Below are 26,287 nucleotides of genomic sequence, written 5' to 3'. Positions count from 1 at the left end.
GGTATGAAGCGCTCTCGCTCAGCACAGTGGACATTTATTTATATCGTTATATCGTTAAAGTCAGGGGTGTCCAAACTTTTTGGGCCGAGGGCCAGATGCAAAATAAAAAAAACCTTGTCCCGGGCCAAATTTTACATACATCACACAGACACGCATATATATATATATATATATATATATATATATATATATATATATATATATATATATATATATATATATATATATATATATATATATATGCATAGATGGATGGATGTGTGTGTGTATATTATTATGGAATTATTTTATTTCATCATCCAACTGTGTTTCTAGAAAGACTTAAGTTTTTTAAAAACTTGAATCTTCTCTGGGCAAATTACAGTTGCAACACTCCTCCTTTATAAATTCTCCTTCTGTGAAGGGTTTCCTGTGCTGTGTGATTAGCTGAGCTACCTCATATCTAGCCACACTGCAAAAAAATAATCTTATATCAAAAGGAAAAACAAGATTATTTTGCTTACCCCATTGGCAGATTAATTCGCTTGTTTTGAGGAAAAACTCACTTAATATTGGCATATTATTTCTCAAAACAAATTAGAAAATTCTCCTTTATTTAAGATTATTTAGATATTTGGACTTGAAACAAGACAAAAAATATAAATAAAAGCATTTTTTGCAGTGTAGTGAAGAATTTTCTTGCACTTTATTAGCACAAAAAAACTGCTGTTGTTGAGCTGAAGGGGCAGCTGCTAATTGTTTTACTTTTTGATCTCGTTCGGCACCAGTGTAAGAGCTAAAGGCCTGATGCTTTGTTTCATAATGTCTTTTAATATTATATCCCTTCATTACTGCAACTGATTCCTGGCAAATTAAACAGATCCATTTCCCGCTGACCTCTGTAAAGAAATATTCTTTGCCCCAACGTGACTGAAACTTCCTGCACTGACTGTTGATTTTCCTTTTTCTTGGTGCGCCATGGCTCGCCAAAATGTAATTATCAATTATGTTTCCTTCAGTTTGGTCGGTTAGTTTTACATCATAACAAGAAGTGCTGCCTAATTGAAGGCATGTAATAGCGACACCCGGTGGTTATTTATTGAATTACGTTGATTTTTGTATAGCGGGCCAGAATCTATTAATATTCATAAAAAACCTCGCGGGCCACCACAAAACTGTTTGCGGGCCGCAGATGGCCCGCGGGCCGTAGTTTGGACACCCCTGGTTTAAGTCGTTTGAGATGCAGTGACACACAGTCAGATATTTCGCCGAACAGATCCGCCACTTTTGACGCTCCTAAACAATCATGAAGTTCACTTGGGCTTTGGCGTGGTACGCTTGTGTGTGAGTGCAAAACGCGCCAAAGCCCGAAACTGAAAGCGAGACGTGACTTTAAGGGGCTGTTTCATATGGATTTATAATCATTCTTACTGTTCAGTGAACGCAAACTGCCGTAGTTTATTAAAGACGCAAACCCCTCACTGCACGACAGCTGCGCGCCTTCAGCAGACCTCCTCATTCCTGCAGCACGAGGGCTTTATGATTGTTTATGAGCGCCAAAAGTGGCGGATCTGTTCAGCGAAATATCTGACTGCGTGTCAACGCATCCCTAAGGACTGTTTGGTGAAATATTTGACTGCATGTCACTGCATATCAAACCACTGAAACGATATAACTCGAGAAATCTCCACTGTGCTGCAGAGTGAGAGAGCGCTTCTCACTGAACAGCGCAGCAGTGATGACGTAAGCGTGCCGAAGACCGTTTGTGGTGTGAGCACGGGCCGTCGGGAGAGACGGGAGGGGGGACAAGCGTGCTTTGGCCCGGTTCGAGGCAACTGTACCTAGTGTGAGTACGGCCTTAGTGTGAGTGAACAGCGGTCTGGCACACCTCTTTCAGCCGGGCCGGAGTGAACCGCGCCTGAACCCGATTCAGAGCACTCACACTTATCAAACGATCCGGGAAACGGGCCTGGGCACGGTTCGGATAGCATAGTTTAAGTGCGTCGTAAGACAAAGGAAAATGAATGAATAAATGAAAAATCAGGGGCATCATGGTGGCACAGTGGGTAGCACGATCGCCTCACAGTAACAAGGTCGCTGGTTTAAGCCTCAGTTGGCATTTCTGTGTGGAGTTTGCATGTTCTCCCCATGTTGGCGTGGGTTTTCTCCGGGTGCTCCAGTTTCCCCCACAAGTCCAAAGACATGCGGTACAGGTGAATTGGGTATGCTAAAATTGACCGTAGTGTATGAGTGGGTATGAGTGTTTCCCAGTACTGGGTTGCAACTGGAAGAACATCCGCTGCGTAAAACATATGCTGGATAAATTGGCAGTTCATTCCGCTGTGGCGACCCTGGATTGATAAAGGGGCTAAGCCGAAAAGAAAATGAATGAATGAATGTATACAGTATATATAATGTAAATACAAGATTTTATTTGTGATTAATCGCAGTTCATTTTTAGACAGCACAAGTAAAATTGGTATGCTATAATCAGATGGCTCAAATGCAGGCCGTTTGTGTGTGTGTGTGTGTGTGTGTGTGTGTGTGTGTGTGTGCGCTCAGGGACATGACGGAGGTGGTGCACATCAAGGACAGAAAGGAGGTCATTCACGAGCTCAAGTTTTCCCCTGACGGCTCGTATCTGGCCGTGGGCTCAAATGACGGCTTTGTGGACGTTTACGCCGTGGCGCAGCGCTATAAGAAAGTGGGCGAGTGCAACAAATCCACCTGCTTTATAACACACCTGGACTGGTCTGTGGACAGCCGCTTCCTGCAGACCAATGACGGAGCAGGAGAACGATACTTCTACAGGATGCCAAGTAAGAGACAATTGGATACATTTATCCAATCAATTGTATGCAAATATGCAGATTTAATAAGTATGCAAATATACAGTTTTGAAATGATAAGGTTTTTTCCACAGTCATGTTCAGTAATATTAAAATCGTGAATCTCATACCTTAAGGCTCTATTTTGACGGTCAGAGCGCAAAACGCAGGGCGCAAACGCTTTCAGGGCATGTCAGAACGCAATTTTGCTAACTTAAGGACGGGAAAATCTGCTTTGCGCCGTGGCGCATGGTCTAAAAGGGTTGAGCTTATTTTCTTAATGAGTTATAGGTGTGTTTTCAGAATAAACCATCTGATCTCCCATTCCCTTTAAGAGCCAGCTGCGTCGTGCCATAAGCGCATTGCTATTTACAGGACGTAAAGTAAGTTCACTTTCGCTTTTGCTCTCGTGGATAGGGAAACCTTACCGCACAGACATCAATTAGCCTATAAATAATTAATTTTGTTTGTTAAGCGCAAAGATTTGTTTCAAAACTATATCTAAATTCAGTTTTAATTTCTAGCAAACAAATAAATGATTTATAATAACAAAGTTATTTCCAAATACACCTGCTGTGCCCCATATGGTCTAAAACCTGACAGGTGGACAAATCTAACCTTGTGTCTAATAAAACAAATATAAATATGGATATAATAAATAATACTGCTAATAATAATAACATTATACAAAAGCAAATTGAATGAACTGAAAAAGCCTCCCGAGATGAAGAAAGTATAAAGGCAGGGGTTTTTAAATTCATGTAGGCAAAAAATGAATATGTTTTGTAATATTTTAATCATTTACATTTATATCCTATATATATCCTTATTATATCCTATATATATCCTTAATATATTATATCTTTTTCATATGTAAAGATATTTGCGTATTGCATCTTGTGTGTAGTGTGTAAGCCAGGCGCACTTTGCGCCAGACAATAGACCGACTTTGTTCTGGTCTAAAGATCAGACTATTTACAGTTTCTGTAAAACACGCCTGCTTTTTTAGACCAGAACGCCTATGGGCGCACATTTGAGCGCTAATGCATTTGCTATTTAAACAGCGTAGCGCAACACCTCAAAATGACCCTTGCGCCAAGCTTAAAGTAGTAAAAGACTATTGCGCTGCGCCTTGCGCCACATTGCGCCGGGTGTATGATAGGGCCCTTAATGTCATTAAAGTCTTGCTCAAAAGTGTCTCTGTGTCAAAAGAGACCTCTTTACTTGTAAATGAGCATATCAGGCTCCTCTGATTAGGTTCAGAAGTTTCATTATATATGTAATGATAAGGTTATTAGCTGGTAAATAAAATACCTTTTTTCAAAATTGTCACTTTAGACAATTTGTTTTTTAACAAGGTAAATTTTCTTTTACGTCAAAACCAGCTAAACCCACCAATGCTTTTAATGCAAAAACCTCTAAATCCACCTATTGGGACCAAGTGTGCCGCAAGCCTACGTTTGAGTGAGGGTCTCGGCCGTTAGATCGCCCCCTGGGGGCTGGCTGCAGTACAAGTCATAAAGCCCGCCTCCTCCGTGTTAATGAAGGAGACTTGAGCCCAAATAAAAAAAAATATTACACTTGCAATAAAATGTCCCGAAAGATAGTTCTGGTGGATTAAGGCACTGGTTATTGTGCTGAAATAGGTGCAGATCTTCATTTTTGTAAACAGTTTGTTTTTAGCAGTAATTTAATGCTGGGCGTGTCATCGTGATTGACAGCTGTGATTGACAGTTTCTCAAAGCGCGGCGTCTGAGCTTCGGCAGGAGACTGAAGTAGACTGAAGTGTTATTATTCGATTTCTGTGTTATTTTACCATGACAAAATGAGTTCAGCAGTAAACTATAGTTTCTGACATACATGATCCTGGTGGAAACTGTTTATTCGCTAAGTTCAGGGCTTTTTTCAGGCTTTATTAGTTTGCTGATACACGCCTAGCCACCCAGATAGCAAAACACAGTTCCGGCTAGATTCTCGCCTGCCGGAGACTTATCTCTTAGAGCTCAGACTGACTACCTCTGCTGGACCTACTCCGGATGCCTGGACTCACTACCCAATTCCAGCCCGAGTCAATAGAGCCAGATGCGGTGGCCGAGCGAGCAGGCGCTGCCGCATGCGAGCCGGAATCAGCCCGCGACGCCGCGAGTACGTTATGCGCTGCGGCCTGGAGCTGGCGCGATTGAATATATAAAACCCTCATATTTGTTAACGTTATTACATCCATTTGTGTTGATATGACAGCAAACGCATGCTGAGAAGTTCGGGGGGCGTAGTTGATTTTACATAAAGCGTTTGGTTGGAAGCTCGACTCTGCTCATTTTCGCGGCTCCTCCTCTGGCTCCATCAGACAATCCTTCTGCGCATGTCAAGGCTCCAATTTCAGCAGTCTTTTGCAACAGTTTGTGCCCGTCAAGCAGGCGTTTTGCCCTCAAGGCGTTCAATGGGAAAAAGGGCTGTCGCGTCGTCCATATTTTTTACAGTCATTGATTGGGACAAGACAGTGTAATTAGTTGAAAATAAAGATGCCCTTAGAAATTATTTTACCAAACATAACCAAACCAACCCCTGTATATATATCAGATATGTTAATCCTACATACAGTCTGATCTGTTCTGTGTTGTTAGCTGGTAAGTTTCTGCCAAAGGAGGAAGCCAAAGGGATCCACTGGATGACGTGGACGTGTGTCCTCGGGCCTGAAGTGAATGGTATTTGGCCCAAATATTCCACCGTCAACGACATCAACTCAGTGGATGCAAACTACAGCAGTGCAGTGCTGGTGACGGGCGACGACTTCGGCCTGGTCAAACTCTTCAGATTCCCCTGTCTGAAGAAAGGTCAGTCTGAACTGAAATTTTCTACTCTAATTCTTTTCTTTGCTCTTTATTTCCCATCCCGAGGCCTCTAGAGATTGCGCAGCACCATTGATGAGATCTAAGACCTGTGAAGAGATGATGCCAACCATCGAGGAACAACACATAATACACAAATACACTCATTAAACATGTGCACATAGACATCACCTGTATACGATACACCTGCAGTTATAATAACGTTAACTAATTTACTAGTAACTAACAGCTTTTAACAGTTACAGTTATTAGTAACTAATGAATTGATGTTAACTGATCACCTTCACTTTTCTGATTTTGATTGTAATGCAGTAATGTACACCTCTTGTAAAGCTGTTTTGGGACAGTAGTGATTGTGAAAAGAGCTATACAAATAAGCTTGAATTGAATTGATCGTCCAGACATCAGTGAGATCCCTCAGATAAAGCAGAGAGTGATGATGGGAAACTTGTGCTTTTTTTTTTTTTTAGCTGCCAAATTCAAGAAGTACATTGGGCACTCTGCACACGTCACCAATGTGCGCTGGTCACATGACCTGCAGTGGGTGTTGAGCACCGGAGGAGCCGATCACTCCGTCTTTCAGTGGAGGTTCCTGCCGGAGGGAGTCATGAATGGAGTGCTGGAGCCGCTGCTACAGGGTGACCTTTAAATCTGCTTTCTTATTCAAAACACTTTATATATATATATATATATATATATATATATATATATATATATATATATATATATATATATATATATATATATATATATATATATATATATATATAGTTGAAGTCAGAATTATTAGCCCCCTTTGAATTTTTTTCTTCTTTTTAAAATATTTTCCAAATGATGTCTAACAGAACAAGGACATTTTCACAGTATGTCTGATAATATTTTTCAATACGCAGTTTTTATTTTTTTAAACACCATTTTAGGGACAATATTATTAGCCCCTTTAAGCTATATTTTTCTCTACTGCCTACAGAACAAAACATCATTATACAGTAACTTGCCTAATTACACTAACCTGCCTAGTTACCCTTATTAACCTAGTTAAGCCTTTTAATGTCACTTTAAGCTGTATAGAAGTGTCTAGAAAAATGTCTAGTAAAATGTTATTTACTGTCATCATGACAAGGTAAAATAAATCAGTTATTAGAGATGAGTTATTAACACTATTATGTTTAGAAATGTGCTGAGAAAATCTTCTCTCTGTTAAACAGTAATTGGGGAAAAAATAAACAAGCGGTCTAATAATTCAGGGGGGCTAATAATTCTGACTTCAACTGTATATATTAAACTCTTATGATATATTTGATTTATTTCTGAAACTTTTAATTGAATCATTTGATGGAGTTTATTTATTTATTTATTTTACAGTTTTTCTCTAAACAGTTTTTTCTGTATTTTGTGTGTATTTATATGTAATACACATGTAATAATATATTATAATGTAATATAATATAATATAATAATAAAAAGGATATAATACAGTACAAGTCTGGAAAAGTTTAGACAAATAAGAAAAATAAGATGTATTGTATAATATATAATATACAAGATTATAATGTAATGTAATATAATCTATTATATATAAAACATGACTAAAGATTTATTTGAAAAATTAAATGATGAAAATAACATTTCTGTATGAATACATTTTTCTCCAAATATTTATTTAAATTAACAATTGTAAAGTATTTAAGAAAAAAAATATATTTAAGAAAAAAAATATTATTAAAAATATATGTTATTAAAAAAAAAAGAAAATTGCTAAATAAAAAAAAAACAGTAATTAAGAAATACTCTTTTGTCATGATAATTGTTAGTTCTGTAATAACCAAACATTATTATTTACATGCTGGTAGCAATACATTTTAAGATAAATATTAATTTTGCATATTGCTGTGTAAAATAAAATAAGTGCTAAGCCTATAATTATTAGTGGAGCGGCGCGGTGGCACAATGGGTACCGTTAATGATAGGTTGTTCATTCCGCTGTGGCGACCCCTGATGAATAAAGGGACTGAGCCGAAAAGAAAATGAAAGAATGAATGAATAATTATTGTTATTATTTTGCAACATATATATATATGTACACAAAATGACCATTTTTATGTCCAAAAAAGAGAGTATTTCTTATTTACTGTTTTTTGTTATTTAGCCATTTTCTTTTTTTAAATAATACATAATTTTAATAATATTTTTTCAACAAATTATTCTTTTTCTTAAATACTTTACAATTGTTAAAAAATAAATAATATATATATATATATATATATATATATATATATATATATATATATATATATATATATATATATATATATGTTTATGTATGTGTGTGTATATTGTAATTTAATGCATTAATAATAACAAAATCTATATGAATCATTATAAGCTTATATAAATATAAATTATTATACGAATTAAAATAAAAAAAATAAAAGTAATGGTTTAATCCATACATCCATGCAGCCCAAAGTTAAAAAAAAGCTGATATGATGTGGATAAAGCGTTTTAGCTGTTCTATTTTATTGTGGATGTTTGTACTGAACTAAATCAGGTCAAATCCAGTAATGTGCTGTTGTGTGTTGTGTCGTATTGTTCAGAGGCGTATGCAGACTCTAACAGTGGAGAATCAGACTCGGATCTGTCAGACGTCCCGGAGCTGGACTCAGACATCGAGCAGGAGGCTCAGATCAGCTACGAGCGGCAGGCAAGAGAACAGACATCGCTAACACTTTACTTGTGTTCATAAGACTGTTATAAAACCTTTGTAATCATGAAATGACACATCATGAATATAAAGGAGATTCAAATGTATGCATATGACAACTGTCATTAAAGTTCCCATGAAGTGCATTTTTTATTCAAAGTTCAACATAAATAAAGAGTGGGCGGGGCATATAGTAGCTCCTCCCCTTTAGAAATTACAGCCAATAGTGTTTGGCTTTTCTCACAGCTCTCCAAGATTGCCACAGCTCTGCCACATGATTGTCATGAGGCCAATATAATTGCGTCATGAATATTTTTTGATCACTTTTGTTCATGTTTAATCTGATAATTGAATTTAATAATGCGATGTAAAGTTATCATAACAAAGACATCTCAAACAACGTCATCATAGCATTTAAACTGAACGAATGACCCTTAATGGCAGTTGTCTTAAGCATGCATTAAAATCTCATTCATATTCATGATGTGTCATCTCATGATTATAAAGGTTTCATGACAGTCTTAAAGTCAAGTTCAGCATTAGGCAGAGTTCAGACTCGCTCGGCTGCTTTAATGCTCATTATTTTCACAGCTCATTGACTGACTGTTGCTCCAAACACCCGCAGGTTTATAAAGAAGATCTTCCTCAGCTCAAGAAGAAACTGGCGGGCTCTCTGAAGAGGCAGAAAGCTCCGGATGAAGGGCTGCGCCTGCAGTTTGTCCACGGGTACAGACACTCATAACTTTATTAGGACTTTCAGATAGCTCTCCTGTGAATTAAAATGATTTTCTAACGTTTCCCATGTGCTTTTTAACAGAGTGATTTTTTGCAACAGATTTTTAAACATAACAGTTTTAATATCTAATTTATAATATCAATTTTTTTTGTTTGTTTTTGCCATGATGACATAATACATAATAATATATAGTACATAATATTTAAAAAATACTATAGAATATTTTCAAAATGCTTTTATTTCAGGCAAACTAGAAGAAAAAATTATTTTCTCCAGAAGAAAAAAATATTACAGGAAATATCGTAAAATAAAATACAGCAGTTGAGAAATTTCTAAAAAAGGGTTAACAATTTTGCCATCAATTGTTCATACATCAGATATTAATATGTATTTTATTATAAGCTTCATTATAGTCATATATTTATGGTTTTTGGCAATATATAATATATGGTATAATATAATATCTAGTCAGATAATATTTAAAATTATGATTTAATTTAATTATTATTATTTAAAATATATAATAAATCAGTTATTAGAGATGAGTTATTAAAACTATTATGATTAGAAATGAGTTGAAAAAATCTGCTCTCCGTTAAACAGAAATTCGGGAAAAAATAAACAGGGGGGCGAATAATTCTGACTTCTACTGTATATATACATACATGTCTTTTTTAACATTTTGTTACATTTTTTGTTGGACATTCATATTTTCTATACATAATTTAGTATTTCTGTATAGTTTAAGCATATTTTCTATATGAATTAATCCAGTAATTTAATTTTTAAATATTATATATAATATTATATATATATATATATATATATGTATATGTATATATATATATATATATATATATATATATATATATATATATATATATATATATATATATATATTTTTTTTTTTTTTTTTATTTTTTTTTTTTATTAATATTTTTTTTATTAATATTAATATGTTGCATGGATATATTTTAGATGTCATGTTAACAGTGATGTGCTGTGTGTGTGTTTCAGGTACAGAGGCTGTGACTGCAGGAATAATCTATTTTACACTCAGGCCGGTGAGGTGGTGTATCATGTAGCGGCTGTAGCAGTGGTTTATAACAGGCAGCAACACACACAACGCTTTTACCTCGGACACGACGACGACATCTTGAGCCTCACCGTACATCCACTCAAAGACTACGTGGCCAGCGGACAGGTGAGACTAACCTGAATGACAGACAAAAGATGCCTGATGATCTATCCATACATCCACCCATCCATCCATCTATCTATCTATATGTCTATCTATCTATCTATCTATCTATCTATCTATCTATCTATCTATCTATCTATCTATCTATCTATCTATCTATCTATCTATCTATCTGTCTGTCTGTCTGTCTGTCTGTCTGTCTGTCTGTCTGTCTGTCTGTCTGTCTGTCTGTCTGTCTGTCTGTCCATCCGTCCATCCATCCATCCATCCATCTATCTGTTGATCTATCTATCTATCCATCCATCCATCCATCCATCTGTCCGTCTATCCATCCGTCTATCTATCTATCTATCTATCTATCTATCTATCTATCTATCTATCTATCTATCTATCTATCTATCTATCTATCTATCTATCTATCTATCTATCTATCTATCTATCTATCTATCTATCTATCTATCTATCTATCTATCTATCCATCTGTATATCCATCTGTATATCCATCCATCCATCCATCCATTCATCTAATGTATATCTATCTATATGTATGTATATCTATCTATCCATCCATCCATCTATCTAGTGTTCATTCTTGCTAAATAGTGTCTGGTTTTTAGCAGAAATTCACCCCACAGGGGGCGCTAATGATGGCTATAAAGGGTTTATGGTTAGGGTTACTCCACTATATGGAGAAAAATCCTGAATGTTTTCCTTGAAAGTCATTTCTTTGTGACTGAAGAGATTAGGAAATAAACATCTTGTGTAGCAGAGAGTAGAGTGAATTATGAGGAAACATTCATTTTGTAAGTGAACTAATCATTTAAATTGATATTTTTGCTGACTTTGCTTTGTAAAATGTGGTTATGAATGTGAAGTACAGACAGAGTGTTCATATACAGTAGGTGAGAGTTCAAAGTGGTTATTAACGCCGCAGCATCTACCGCCGCCGTTTGAAATAGGTGCCGCTCTGTTTTTAATGTATGACCGCAGTTTGTGAATGAGCCGCCAGGGGGCGCAAAGGGACGGGATGCGAACGGACAGAAATAGCCCATACAGCAGCTTTAAATATGCTACTGTGCTTGTAAATGATATTAAACAATAAGTCAAAGGATTATAATTCCTTCATTAATCATTTAAAATTTGTTAACACACTTTATTGTAAACTTTTTAAGTGCAAAGAGGATTCGTTTTGGAAAATAGAATTGAAGAAGTAAAAGACAACTAAAATGAAAGCACAAACATTTAGTACAAATAAGTAGTCTTAAATAAATAAAATAAATAAATAAAGCAGCCTAAATATAGAATGATGTTCAGTGTTTGCTATTTTGATTGGACTAAGACATTTTCAAGTTATGTTTCATTTCTCTTTTTATTTCCATTTTCGTTGTTGATTATATTTTACTATCTCATTTTATGTCTCAGTTATTGTACATAATAATAAACAAATAATGAAAATAAATGAATAATGAAAATAGGTCTAAATAAATTATTTATTTAAAGATATTGCCGTGAAACACTGAGAAACGGTCAGCAGCTGTATATGTGTGTGTGTGTCTCAGGTGGGTCGAGATCCAGCCATCCATGTGTGGGACATCCAAACGCTCAAGTGTTTGTCGTTGCTGAAGGGTCAACATCAGCGCGGTGTCTGTGCGCTCGAGTTCACAGGTCAGATCATTATAGCAATGCCCCTTTTTGAGCAGTTTTTACTTCAGATCACTTTAATTATCACCAGAAGTATGTGTACATAAGACTGAAATGCTTCAAGCCCTGGACAGTGCAAAATACAATGATATACTTAATACAAGATGCATCTAAATACATGTACATACAGTTGAATTCAGAATAATTCGCCTTCCTGTATATATTTTTGAAATATTTCCCAAGTGATGTTGAACAGATTCAGGAATTTTTCACAGTATTTCCTATAATATTTTTTCTTCTGGAGAAAGTCTTATTTGTTTTATTTCGGCTGGAATTAAAGCAGGTTTTAATTGTTTTAAACCCATTTTAAGGTCAACATTATTAGCCCCCTCAAGAAATATTTGTTTTGGATAGTCTACAGCAGGGGCCACCAATCCTGGTCCTGCAGGGCCGGTGTCCCTGCAGGGTTTAGGTCCATCTTGCCTCAACACACCTGCCCGGATGTTTCAAGTATACCCAGTAAGACCTTGATTAGCTTGTTCAGGTGTGTTTGATTAGGGTTGGAGCTAAAATCTGCAGGACACCGGCCCTGCAGGAACAAGTTTGGTGACCACTGGTCTACAGAATAAACCACTGTTATACAAGGACTTGCCTAATTACTCTAATCTTACACTAATTAGCCTAGTTAAGCCTTTTAATGTCACTTTAAGCTGAATATTAGTATCTTGAGTTATTCAAACTATTATGTTTAAAAATGTGTTGCTCTTCGTTAAACAGAAATTGGGGAAAAATATACAGGGGGACTTCAACTGTAAATAGACAATAAAAAAGACACACACACACACACACACACACACACACACACACACACACACACACACACACACACACACACACACACACACACACACACACACAAAGTAGACAAATAGTAATCAAGATAAACATTTAACAAATATTAACACATTCAACAATGTTTTATGAGTGTCTCTTTATATGAAAATGAGCTGCTGCTACCCGCCCCCTTTTCCAGAAGAAGGCGGAGCCTTTACAGCTTGTGCTTCAGTTACTTCTGCAACAATAAACTAAACATCTGCATGTGTTTTAAAGCTCTATCAGTTTCAGCACATTACATTTGGGTTTCTGTGCACATGGACACAAAGAAAAGCCACATTCATTGCATTGATGCTTTCTGACAAAACTTCTTGATTTCAAGCGATTTGAATGATCGATTCCTAATTTTTTTGTCAAGGTTATGTTGCAAATATGTTGCACTTTTTATGACTGGAAATTTAAAAGTACTGCATTTGTTTTAAATTTAATATTTTGTAAGACTAAAATGTTGTTGTTTTACTTTAGTTATTTACTAAATGTATTTTCATTTTATTTCTAAATATTTATGTTTTGTTACTTAATGCATCCCAATTGTGCAGTCTTTAAGTATGGTTCTGTTATTTTACTTGCAAAAATATGTGCCATTTAGCGGATGGAAAGAGTCTAGTGTCTGTGGGTATCGATGAAGAACACTGCATTGTCATCTGGGACTGGAAAAAAGGAGAAAAACTGGCCAAATCCAGGTACAATACTAATATAATTGTTAATTGCAATATGTAATGTATTATAAATATATTATATTGCATGTCAGACATTTCTGTATAGAGTTTACAATTGTAAATTGTTTATTTTAAAATCATTTAGTAATTATTGTTATTAAGTAAATTTTATTTGATTAATTATTATTTTAGTTTTTAAAAAATACATTATAATTTATTATTATAATTATTTATAGCTTATTATATGATTTTTGGTTTTCAAAATGAATTTATTTTAAATTATATATACTAGTATGTATATTGTATTTTTTAAGATAAGATCTGTAATACATATTAAATGCATATTTACAACAAGCTGATCTCTCTGCCACAGAGGACATAAGGATAAGATCTTTGTGGTGAAAGGAAACCCGTTCCGCATGGACAAACTAGTGACGGTGGGAATGAAACACATCAAGTTCTGGCTGCACACAGGTAAACATGCTAACTAGCTAACATAGTGAACGTTGACATGAAAAAGTTCCTATTTCCTCCCATTTACAAGATATAAGATAACACATGCGTTTACTGACACTAATGTTATGCGGCTGTGATGATTAGATTTTCAGTGGTTATGAACTACAGCGATTTTACTGTCTTCATTACAAACATGCTCTGTTTTAAAAACGTTTTAAACTCATGAGGTGCATCTGATCACAGAGAGTTGGAACAGATCTTTTAATCCCAGTTTCTTTGCAAATCCTATTCTGAGGACGTTTATATGCAACCCAAGCTCATTCTGAAAACGTAGCCGCGCGGACGTTTCTGGAGACCGCGATTCTTGTGGCTGGAGGTACGTATGGCTGCATTTCGTTTTTTCAAGCGAACGCTACGGGGTGGTGTGACGCCGCTTTTCTTTGCGCTCGTCGGCGGACGGCTCAACTCCTCCGTGTGGAGGGCTTACCCGCAGCAACCAGTTAGTCTTGTTAGCTCGTCGTGTTCGGACGGCGAAGCAGAGACCCGGAGGAGGAGGAGCTGGCCGCGGCGATGACCGGGTTCGAGTCAGGGGAAGAGCGGTTCCAGAAATCAGTTATCCAAAAAATAAAGCGAACGAGTTCATAATGGGACGAGAATGTGGTGAAATCCGAAAGAGCGATCAAAATCGGACGAGGGCTTTACTTTTTCTGGACGGCTTTTGTAAATCATCGCTTGGGTTTAGGGAAGGAGGAGGGTGGCTGGGTCGGCCGATTGGCTGGCAGCCCAGTCAATCATTCAGTCAGTCAGTCGGTCGGACAGACGGTCGCTCGACAACGGCCTCCGGCAGCTTTTTACGCGGGAATAGCGCGGGTGAGAACGGCACGGGCTCGCAAGAGGCGTTCGAGACGCGAAAAAGCGCGCACATCGGCCTCTTGCGGATTATCGAAAACAAAAACTGCACAAATACGTATCTCCGGGACGTATTTCACGGTCTCAAGAAATGCCCGCGGGGCTACGTTTCCAGAATGAACCTGGGCTCCCTTGGCACTGCTTCAGCAACATTACTAGTTAAAGAAGTTGGGAATTTCTCAACTTTTCAAGCGGCAAAGGAAGTGTCAGCCAATCAGATCGCTTTATGCAAATACCACAATAGCCAGTTGCAGACTAATTTCATTGGCTGACGCTGCTATGATGATCGCATTAGCCCTAACTTCAGGCACGCCCTCCGTCAAGCGTTGACGATGAAGCCCCGTGTGAATCGAGCAAGAGGATGATAATATGTAGAATGGCCATAAAGAGGTTGGTGTCATGATCTCGATACACATTAGCTCGAGCAACCTGAAAATATGCTGATTTTGTTTGATTCGGACATTTAGAAACGAAACTTATGCGACAGATGTTGTTTAATTTTATTGGTGTTCCAAATATGTAATGTAATCGTAAGCTTGACAAACAGTTTTGGAGAGTTTGATGCTTCCCCATTCAGACAGAATGCCAGAGCATACTGCCCGAGAGGCATTTCAAAGATGGCCACCGAGTGAAATGACTTGACTTAAAGGGACTTTGTGTTAATGCACACCTGTCAATCAATTCGGTGGGTGGGGAAAACTGCTATGTCAGGGTGTGGCCTCAAAGTCACTGGGATTTGGATCCTATTTTAATATCAGTACATAAAAAAAAGACTTGTTGTGTTTCTATCTCTCCAATATGACTGTAGACACAATATACCGACACACAGTTCTGTCTAATCAGCTTCTAAAAGTTAATTTAGCATCATAGGTGCCCTTTAACATCCTGAATCACAGCACTTGCTTTCCAACTCAAGTGTTTTAGCTGAGACATGTGAAGCTGCAGCCGGTCTGCAAAAATGACTGTGAGGAGAATCTGCCACATCACATCCAGCCCTCGTACACTGATATGACTGTTTTGTCAACTTTACCATCAGCACTCCGTATTTCACCAATTAAACGAGCGCAGGAGCTTTTATAAGAGCTCAGTGACTCAAAGCAGGATGCTCAAATAACCCAATGCCTTCAGGAGCGCTTGTGCCTGCAGCTCTGTTAGAACTGCTAATTGCCTTTATGTAAGTCCATGGATTACTTCGATTTATGGACGTTTCTTGTACAGATTATATTTAGGTTTATACTATGCCTCTGCTTGATTCTGATTGGCTGATAAGCATTTTAAGGTGTGCATTTATTTTTGGAGGAACGCATAAAGTAGTTCCGGCAGGTTTTGAGCTCATTACAGCTCCATGTCACTACGCTGAATAATTATAGTTATTTTAGTTATTAAATCACAGCAAAACACAACCGAAGGCTTTGGAGGAGACTTGGAAGAAACTAGTGCTACACACAGGAGCAACTTCAGGAGAAAAACCTGACAAATGTCTGAAATACAACATCTGAAGAGCGACTGCAGCTGTGGGAAACAGTATAATTGGAATAATGCTCTCCATGCTGTTAAATTATTAGAAAATAATGCTCACCTGATGTGTAACAGCTACTCTGCCTCACTCTTTGTCTGCAGCACCACCTCAGGATGATGCATTATTCTCCAATAATTCAACAGCCTGGAGTGAATTATTCCTGGCAGAGCTATTTACTCACAGTATTTGTACAGTCAGAGAGTTCTTAGCTGTTTTCAGCCTTTTTTTTTCAAGCCAACATCAAATGCTTGTCATCAAGCTTCACTCCTCTAGTTTTAAATTGCTTTATATTTATATTTATATTTGTTTTTATATTTATATTATATTATATTTATATTTATATTATATTTGTATTTGTGTTTATATGTATATTTATATTATATTTGTATTTATATTATATTTATATTTATATTATATTTATATTTGTATTTATATTTATGTTTATATTTATATTATATTTGTATTTATATTTATATTTATATTTATATTTATATTATATTTGTATTTATATTTATATTATATTTGTATTTATATTTATATTATATATTTATATTTGTATTTATATTATATTTATATTTGTATTTATATTTATATTATATATATATTAATATGATATTTATATTTGTATTTATATTTATATTATATTTATATTATATATATATTTATATTATATTTGTATTTCTATTAATATTATATGTATTTTATATTTATATTTTATTTATATTTGTATTTATATTATATTTATGATTGTATTTTTATTTATATTATATTTGTATTTATATTCATATTATATTTATATTTATATTTATATTATATTTATTTTTATATTTGTATTTATATTTATATTTATTTTATATTTGTATTTATATTATATTTATATTTATATTGAATTTATATTATATTTATTTTGTATTTATATTATATTTATATTTATATTGAATTTATATTATATTTATTTTTGTATTTATATTATATTTTTATATATTTATATTTATATTTAATTAGCATGTCAATATGAGATTTTGTTCAGCTGTATTTATCACATGTAGTTAAACTTGACGGGACTGTATTGTATATTTGTGAACGCAGGAGGAGGTTTAACGTTTCGGAGGGGTATTTTTGGGAATCTGGGTAAGCAGGAGACTATGATGTCCGCCTGTTACGGCCGATCGGAAGATCTGGTGTTTTCTGGAGCGACTACAGGTGATGTTTACATCTGGAAGGACACGACACTCATGAAGAGCATCAAAGCTCACGACGGCCCTGTCTTCGCCATGTGTTCTCTGGATAAGGTGTGCTATACGTCTGTTTCTCGATATTTTAGAGTTATTGATTCAGTATTATTTTTATATATTTGATTTCATTTTTTTATTCGTCACATATATGTAAATTAAGGTGAAATGTTTGCCTAAGCTACTTAAATATAAATAATAGTAGATTGTACGAGTATTTTAAAGAGACAGATCACTCAAAAATGGCAATTCTATCGACATTTACTTGTATTCCACTTGTTCCAAAACACAAAAGAAGATATTTTGAAAAATGTTGGAGATTTTTTCTATTATGGAAGTCAGTGGCAATGAATTTTAAATATTTCTTAAAATATCTTCTTTACTCTTCAATCTGAAAAAGAAACTAGTGAATAGAAGTTATTAATTAAGGAGTTATTAATTAACATAAGATCAATTTATACATATACTACCTGACAAAAGTTTTGTTATGGATCTCAGTTGTAAGAGCAACATTTAATAACTTGTCTTTTAGTTGATCATTTGGAAAAGTGTCAGAAGGTGGATTTTTCTGAAATCATCTGTTCAACTGCATCCCAATCATCACCAATACTGCAGAAGACCTACTGGAACCCGCATGGAGCCAAGATTCTCACAGAAATCAGTCAAGTTTGGTGAAGGAGAAATCATGGTTTGGGGTTGCATTCAGTATGGGGGCGTGCGAGAGATCTGCAACATCAACAGCCTGAGATATCAAGACATCTGTGCTGCCCATTACATTACAAACCACAGGAGAGGGACAATTCTCCAGCAGGATAGCACTCCTCATACTTCAGCCTCCACATCAAAGCTCCTGAAAGCAAAGAAGATCAAGATGCTCCAGGATTGGCCAGCCCAGTCACCAGACATGAACATGATTGAGCATGTCTGGGGTAAGATGGAGAAGGAGGCATTGAAGATGAATCCAAAGAGTCTTGATAAACTCTGGGAGTCCTGCAGGAACGCTTTCTTTTAGATGACTTTATTAATCAGTGATGTGAGTCATGTCAGAGATGTATGGATGCAGTCCTCCAAGCTCATGATGGAGTCAGACACAATATTCATTCTGTCTCCACTGCAGCAGGACTTTATATTCTATACTGGACATCATTTCTGTTCAGTGATGAGTCGTCTAAGCAGAGTCAGACATTACTGTCCTAATGAAATCATCCAAAATCAAGACATGATTATATTTGATTGTGCTTAAATAAGCGTCATCTAGAGGCCCTTGCCTTTCATATAAGACACTTCTGATACCAAATGATCAACTAGAAGTCAAGTTATTATTTGACGTTCCTAAAATTTGCATATGCGACAAGACTTTTGTCTTAATTATGTTTTAATTGTAATATTTTGTAATGCAGAAATGTAAGATAAACAAAGTAAATGGACTAAAATAATAATTAATTAATAAAATTGGTTAAAATGAGTATTGAAAAGAATGTATATGTAGGATATGCATATTGTTTTTTATTATTAGTTTTACTCTATAATTAGTATTTACTATTTTCAGTATATGAATTAATAACGTATATTGTCTAAGAAAATAAATATTAAATGTGTGTGTGTGTGTGTGTGTGTGTGTGTGTGTGTGTGTGTGTGTGTGTGTGTGTGTGTGTGTGTGTGTGTGTGTGTGTGTGTGTGTGTGTGTGTGTGTGTGCGTGTGTGTGTGCATGATGTGAAGGGTTTTGTGACGGGTGGTAAAGATGGAGTGGTGGAGCTGTGGGACGACATGTTTGAGAGATGTCTGAAAACCTACGCCATCAAGAGAGCAGCTCTCTCGCCTTCATCTAAAGGTCAGTTCTGCTTTGTTTTGCACTGCTTTATTTTTACACTGAGACCCTCTAGGAGACAGAAATAATTTAGAAAAGTAATCAGCATTCCACAGTGACCATCAACATGCTAAATATGTAAAAAAAATACAGGAATACAGGAAATTCCTTCAGGCATTTTCATTTGGCTTAGTGCCTTATTTATGAGGGGTTGCCACAGCGGAATGAACCACCAACTCTTCCCACATGTGTTTTACGCATTGGATGCCCTTCCAGCCACAACCCAGTACTGGGAAATATCCATACACACTCATTCACACACACGCAAAAATAAATGATGAATTTTTTTTAAAGTCTAATTGTTGCGGTTGTTTTCTTCAGGACTGTTGTTGGAGGACAATCCGTCCATTAGAGCGATCACACTAGGACATGGACACATTCTGGTGGGAACCAAGAACGGAGAGATCCTGGAGATCGACAAAAGCGGCCCCATGACTTTACTTGTACAGGTGTGGATCTTCAACAACAATAAATCGATAATAACCCTTTATATTTATGCATTAAGCCAGCGGTTGACAAGTTAATAAACAAAACTAATTAATTAATAATTATTAATTGCATAATTAAAATTTTGTTAAAATTAATTTTCTCATTATTATTTCAGAAACTTAAACACTTATTTAATTACTGTTTAAAATACCTTTAATATTATACAGATTTGTTGAATTCATTTACAGTTCAGGGAAAGTACATTATGAGTATCTGTAATTAAATAACGAAAAAAATTAACAGTAATTATTAACTTTTTAGTGGAACATTTTACCTTTAGTCTTTTAGCAGATGCTTTTATCCAAAGTGACCTACAATTGAGGACAAAACAAGCACTTTATTTATTTATTTGTTTACTTATTTATTTATTTATTCATTTATTTGTATTATTTTATTTTACTTTATTTTATTTATTAGAATTACTTAAAAATTATTTATTAATTTATTTATATTTTATTGTATTTATTAATTTAATTATTTATATTAATAATTAGAAGCACTTTATTTTTTGTTTGTTTATTTATTCATTTAATTTTATTGTTTTATTTATTTATTTTATTTATTTATTTATTAGAATTACTTAATGTATAATTTAGTTATATATATTTTATTGCATTTATTGATTTAGTAATTGTTTTTAATAATTAGAAAGTTTTAAAATGTATTTATTTATTTTTTTTATTTTTAAAATGTATTTATTTATTTTTATTGTATTTTGTTTTGTTTATTATTACAATTACTTAAAAACAAATTATTTGTTTATTTACATTTTATTGTATTTATTTATTAAATTATTTTTATTTAATTAAAAACTTAAAAGTTAAAATGATTTATTTATTATTTATTTAAATAATTTTTAATAATTATTTATTTAAATAATTTTTAATAATTATTTATTTAATTGCTTAAAATATTCATATTTTTATTACAAAAATGTCCTTATAATAATTTATTCATTTATTTATATTTTTATTTATTTAATTATTCAATTTATTTGTTTATTTAATTGCTTAATAAATAATAGGTTTTTTATTAAAAATAATTATTTTATTAAATTTTTTTATTTTTATTTTATTTATTTTTTTATTTTATTTTTTTTATTTTTTATTTATTTTATTTTATTTTTTTAATTTTTTTTTATTTTATTTTATTTTATTTTTTTTTATTTTATTTTATTTTATTTTATTTTATTTACTAGTAACTTCATAACTCAAAACACCCAGCACTGCATTTAGCAGATGCTTGTATTGACGCATGTAACATTATTAATCTAGCACCGGTTGAATCTCCTGAATGTGTTGTGTTTTTGTGTGTGTTTTAGGGTCATATGGAGGGGGAAGTTTGGGGTCTGGCCGCTCATCCACTGCTGCCTATCTGTGCCACAGTGAGTGATGATAAAACACTGCGCATCTGGGAGCTTTCAGCCAACCATCGAATGGTGGCCGTCCGGAAACTAAAAAAAGGTACACACGAGTCTGCAAATGACATAAAGCAAAACATGTAAACGCATCAGACTTCCACAGTGTAATACTCACAGCTCATGAGTACTTTTAAAAGGGCTACTTTTTACTCATACATGGAGTAATATTTACATCAGATACTTTTACTCTACTTGCGCTACATTTTTGGGAAAGTAATAGTACTTTTACCTGAGTAAGGCTTTTCAGTTCTCTTTCCACCACTGGAATGTCATTGTTGTGTGTGTGTTTGTGTGTGTTTGTAGGTGGTCGATGCTGTGCCTTCTCCCCTGATGGAAAAGCCTTAGCGGTGGGTCTGAACGATGGCAGCTTCCTAGTGGTGAACGCAGACACATTGGAGGACATGGTGACGTTTCACCACAGAAAGGAGATCATCTCTGACATCAGGTTCTCTCAAGGTGAATGTCCACACACACTCACTGGCAGAGAGATTAAATCACTGATTCCTCTCAGAAAAAAAGCTGTTTTGACATGGATAAACTGAGCTTCCCTCTGTGTGGTGTTTTACAGGAAACCTGGGACGTGTTTGTTTATGCTTTTTCATTATGCATCGCTAACAAGACCTCATGCTGTTTTCTAGTTCCAGAGCTGGACTTATCTTCAAGCTTTGATCCACTCATTTGCGCTGCTGAATACATCTATTAAATAATAGTAGAAAATACATTAATATATATTTTATATTTGTTTTCAAATATTTCCCAAATGCTGTTTGACAGAAAAAAGGGCACATTTTAAAACGAAATACTGCCGATCATTCATGGCAACCACCTCCTTCACTTGAAACAGTGATCCGATTTAAAATAACAACTGCCATTGGGATAAATGACTTTTTGTAAGCCTTTCTTCGTGCTTTAGGAACTCTAAACCTGCGTGAAGTGAAGGGGATGAGTATTACCTTTAAAAATCACAACTGCTGTTTTTTCCATAAAGGAGTCAATTAAAATCTGCAATGAATGTTGTTTGTGACCAGTTATCTTATTTGCCTGATTGATAATTTGCGATAATTTCTTCTTCTGTTTAAGTGTTGTGTTACCAAACCATGAAACAATATTATATGTGAGAACACTCTCCATCAATGATCTATATGCCATGTTTAAAGTCTGTGTACTTACATTAAGGGCTCTATTTTGACAGTCAGAGTGCAAAACGCAGGGCGCAAACGCTTTCAGAGCGTGTCAGGACGCGTTTTTGCTAATTTAAGGACGGGAAAATCCGCTTTGCGCCGTGGCGCATGGGCTAAAAGGGTTGAGTTTATTTTCTTAATGAGTTATAGGTGTGTTTTGAAAAATAAACTAATTAGAGTCTTATCTCCCATTCCCTTTAAGAGACAGATGCATCGCGCCATAAGCGCATTCGCTATTTACAGGACGCAAAGTAAGTCTAATTGGAAAAACTGAGCATTTCACAAGCAAACAGTTAACAGAAAACTGTTAAACAGAGCATCTACTGCATGAGAATGAGAGATAATGGATCACTTTCACTTTCGCTCTTGGATAGGGAAACCTTTACACACAGACATCAATTAGTCTATAAATGATTAATTTTGTTTGTTAAGCGCAAATATTCGTTTCAAAACTGTTTCTAAATTCAGTTCTAATTTCCAGCAAACGAATAAATGAACAATAATAACGAAGTGTGCTCAAAAACCTGAGTTATATCCTAATACACATGCTGAGCCCCATATGGTCTGAAAGCTGACAGGTGGGCAAATCTAAGCTTGTTTTTAATAAAACAAATATAAATATGGATATAATAAATAATACTGCTAATAATAATAACATTATACAAAAGCAAATTGTTATGAATGAACTGAAAAAGCCTCCTGAGATGAAGAAGACATAAAAGCAGTGATTTTTCATATTTATGTAGGCTAGAAAATAATATGTTTTGTAATACATTTACATTTACATTTAGTCATTTAGCAGACGCTTTTATCCAAAGCGACTTACAAATGAGGACAAGGAAGCAATTTACACAACTAAGAGCAACAATGAATAAGTACTAAAGGCAAGTTTCAGGTCTGTAAAGTCTAAGAAGGGAAGTGTTAGTAGTTTTTTTTTTTTTTTTTTTTTTTTTTTTTTGTACAATTAGTGTGATATTCAAAGAGGCAATTGCAGCTTAGGAAGTGAAGTGGAGACTAAATAGTTGAGTTTTTAGTCGTTTCTTGAAAATAGCGAGTGACTCTGCTGTTCTGATGCAGTTAGGGAGTTCATTCCACCAACTGGGCAGATTGAGCGTGAGCGTTCGCGAAAGTGATTTTTTCCCTCTTTGGGATGGAACCACGAGGCGACGTTCATTCACAGAACGCAAGTTTCTGGAGGGCACATAGATCTGCAGAAGTGAGTGCAGATAAGAAGGTGCTAGGCCAGAAGTCACTTTGTAGGCAAACATCAGAGTTTTGAATTTGATGCGAGCAGCAACTGGCAGCCAGTGCAAACGGACTAGCAGCGGAGTGACATGTGCTCGTTTAGGTTCATTGAAGACAACTCGTGCTGCTGCATTCTGGAGCAGTTGAAGAGGCTTGATAGAGTTAGCTGGAAGCCCAGCTAGTAGAGAGTTGCAGTAATCCAGTTTGGAGAGAACAAGAGCTTGAACAAGGAGTTGAGCTGCATGTTCAGATAAGAAGGGTCGGATCTTTCTGATGTTATAGAGTGCAAATCTGCACGATCGAGCAGTTCTAGAAATGTGGTCAGAGAAGTTTAGTTGGTCATCAATCGTTACTCCAAGGCTTTTCACCATTTTGGATGCAGTAATGGTTGCCCCATCTATCTGGATTGAAAAGTTATGGTGTAGAGTCGGGTTGGCAGAAACTACAAGCATTTCCGTTTTTGCGAGGTTCAGCTGAAGATGATGATCTTTCATCCAGTGTGAAATATCCAACAGGCAGGCTGAGATACGAGCTGGAACCGAGGGATCATCAGGATGAAAAGAGAGGTATAGCTGGGTGTCATCAGCATAGCAGTGGTAGGAGAATCCATGTCTCTGGATGACTGGTCCTAGAGATGATGTGTAGATGGAGAAGAGAAGTGGCCCAAGAACAGAGCCTTGAGGTACCCCAGTGTTTAGATGCTGTAGGTTGGACACCTCTCCCCTCCAAGACACCCTGAATGACCTGTCAGAGAGGTAAGATCTGAACCATTGTATAACAGTGCCCGCAACGCCCAGTGACTCAAGCGTAGATAGCAGGATCTGGTGGTTGACAGTGTCAAAAGCAGCTGACAAGTCCAGCAAAATGAGGACTGATGATTTAGAGTCTGCTTTAGCCAGTCTGAGATCCTCCACGACCGAGAGCAGGGCAGTCTCAGTTGAGTGGCCTTTCTTAAAGCCGGATTGCTTGTTGTCCATGAGATTGTTTTGAGTAAGAAAGTCCAGGACTTGATTGAACACTACTTTCTCCAGAATCTTGGCCATGAATGGAAGCAGGGATACTGGTCTGTAGTTTTCAAGTAGCGTATGGTCCAGGTTGGGTTTCTTTAGCAGTGGGGTTACCCTAGCCTGCTTAAATGTAGTGGGGAATAAACCAGAGTCAAGAGATGTGTTAATTATGTGAGTCAGTGTTGGTATGACTGCAGGAGAGATGGCTTGCAAGAGATGAGAGGGAATGGGATCGAGTGGACAGGTGGTTGCATGGCTAGATAGCACAAGTTTGGACACCTCAGACTCAGAGAGCTGAGAAAAAGAGGTGAGTGTGTGTGGTGTTGGTGTTGTATCTTGCGTGTTTGTTGTAGGTGCAGCAAATTGAGCACTGATTTTTGCAGTTTTGGTGCAGAAGAATGTAGCAAAGTCATCAGTAGTAAGTGTGGAGGATGCGGGTGGAGGAGGAGGATAGAGGAGGGAGGAAAATGTTTTAAAAAGTAGGCGAGGATTAGTGGCATTGTTGATTTTCAGACGGTAATACGTCTGCTTTGCAGAAGTAACCTCAGCTGAGAAAGAGGACAGAAGAGTTTGGTATGTTAAGAGATGTGCAGGATTTTTAGTTTTCCGCCAAATTCTCTCTGCAGCCCGAAGTTTTGAGCGATGCTCACGGAGAGCATCCGAGAGCCAGGGTGCAGGAGGACTGGCACGGGCTGGCCTGGATGCAAGAGGACATAATCGGTCTAGACATGATGCTAGTGTGGAGCAGAGTGTATTAGTGGCACTGTTCGAATCAAGTGCAGTGAGTTTGCGAGATGGAGGAAGAGAGTCTGAAACAATGGTGGATAGTCTATTGGGTGAGAGAGATCGTAGGTTTCTGCGAAAGGTAACCAGTGTTGGAGTGTGTGGCGGCTCAGGAGTAATGTGGATGTTGAGAGACAGAAGGAAATGATCAGATATTTGTAGTGGAGTTACTATTGTTTGATCAGTGAAGCAGTGTCGTGTGTAAATAAGGTCTAGCTGATTACCTGATTTGTGGGTAGCAGAAGTAGGTGCTCTTTTTAGGTCAAAAGAGGCAAGCAGAGTCTGAAAGTCTGCAGCTTGCGGTTTGTCAACGTAAATGTTGAAGTCACCTAGCACCAATAAGGGAGTGGCAAAATTAGAAAAAGATGAGAGAAGAACATCCAGTTCATCTAGGAAGTGACCTAATTTACCTGGTGGGCGGTAGATGACAACCACATTTATGTAGAAGGGGTGGATAATGGTGACTGCATGGAATTCAAAGGAGCTGATTGTTGGCAGGGACGGTATCAGAGTAAATTTCCATTCTTTGGAAATTAGTAGTCCAGTCCCACCCCCTCTCCCTGTCTGACGAGGAGTGTGGGAAAAAGAGAAATTAGCAGAAAGAGTAGCATGTGTAGCAGTGTCCTCCGGCCTCAACCAGGTCTCAGTTAGAGCCATGAGATTATAGTCAGAATATGTAGCTATGGA

At 36.0% G+C, this 26,287-nt stretch overlaps 1 protein-coding gene across 2 annotated transcripts in view; it reads left to right on the top strand.

Moving 5' to 3' along the window:
- eml6 (EMAP like 6) overlaps positions 1–26,287 on the top strand; it is a 96,070-nt gene that overhangs the window by 42,198 nt on the left and 27,585 nt on the right. Inside the window, exons 11-25 of one of the 2 annotated variants that reach the window (XM_073917133.1) lie at positions 2,542–2,798; positions 5,432–5,641; positions 6,127–6,294; positions 8,254–8,360; positions 8,986–9,086; positions 10,114–10,300; positions 11,857–11,962; positions 13,422–13,515; positions 13,865–13,965; positions 17,465–17,667; positions 19,328–19,439; positions 19,797–19,924; positions 21,286–21,427; positions 21,688–21,840; positions 21,953–22,112. In XM_073917133.1, coding sequence (XP_073773234.1) covers positions 2,542–2,798; positions 5,432–5,641; positions 6,127–6,294; positions 8,254–8,360; positions 8,986–9,086; positions 10,114–10,300; positions 11,857–11,962; positions 13,422–13,515; positions 13,865–13,965; positions 17,465–17,667; positions 19,328–19,439; positions 19,797–19,924; positions 21,286–21,427; positions 21,688–21,840; positions 21,953–21,999 — 2,116 coding nt within the window. In that variant the 3' untranslated portion in view covers positions 22,000–22,112. Of the gene's footprint in view, positions 1–2,541; positions 2,799–5,431; positions 5,642–6,126; positions 6,295–8,253; positions 8,361–8,985; positions 9,087–10,113; positions 10,301–11,856; positions 11,963–13,421; positions 13,516–13,864; positions 13,966–17,464; positions 17,668–19,327; positions 19,440–19,796; positions 19,925–21,285; positions 21,428–21,687; positions 21,841–21,952; positions 22,113–26,287 lie in introns of those variants that run through there. The other variant, XM_073917132.1, reaches the window with a different exon arrangement.

The sequence above is a fragment of the Danio rerio genome, chromosome 11 (genome assembly GCF_049306965.1).
Source record: "Danio rerio strain Tuebingen ecotype United States chromosome 11, GRCz12tu, whole genome shotgun sequence".
Lineage (NCBI taxonomy): Eukaryota > Metazoa > Chordata > Actinopteri > Cypriniformes > Danionidae > Danio > Danio rerio.
This window is presented reverse-complemented; position numbering and strand designations above follow the sequence as displayed.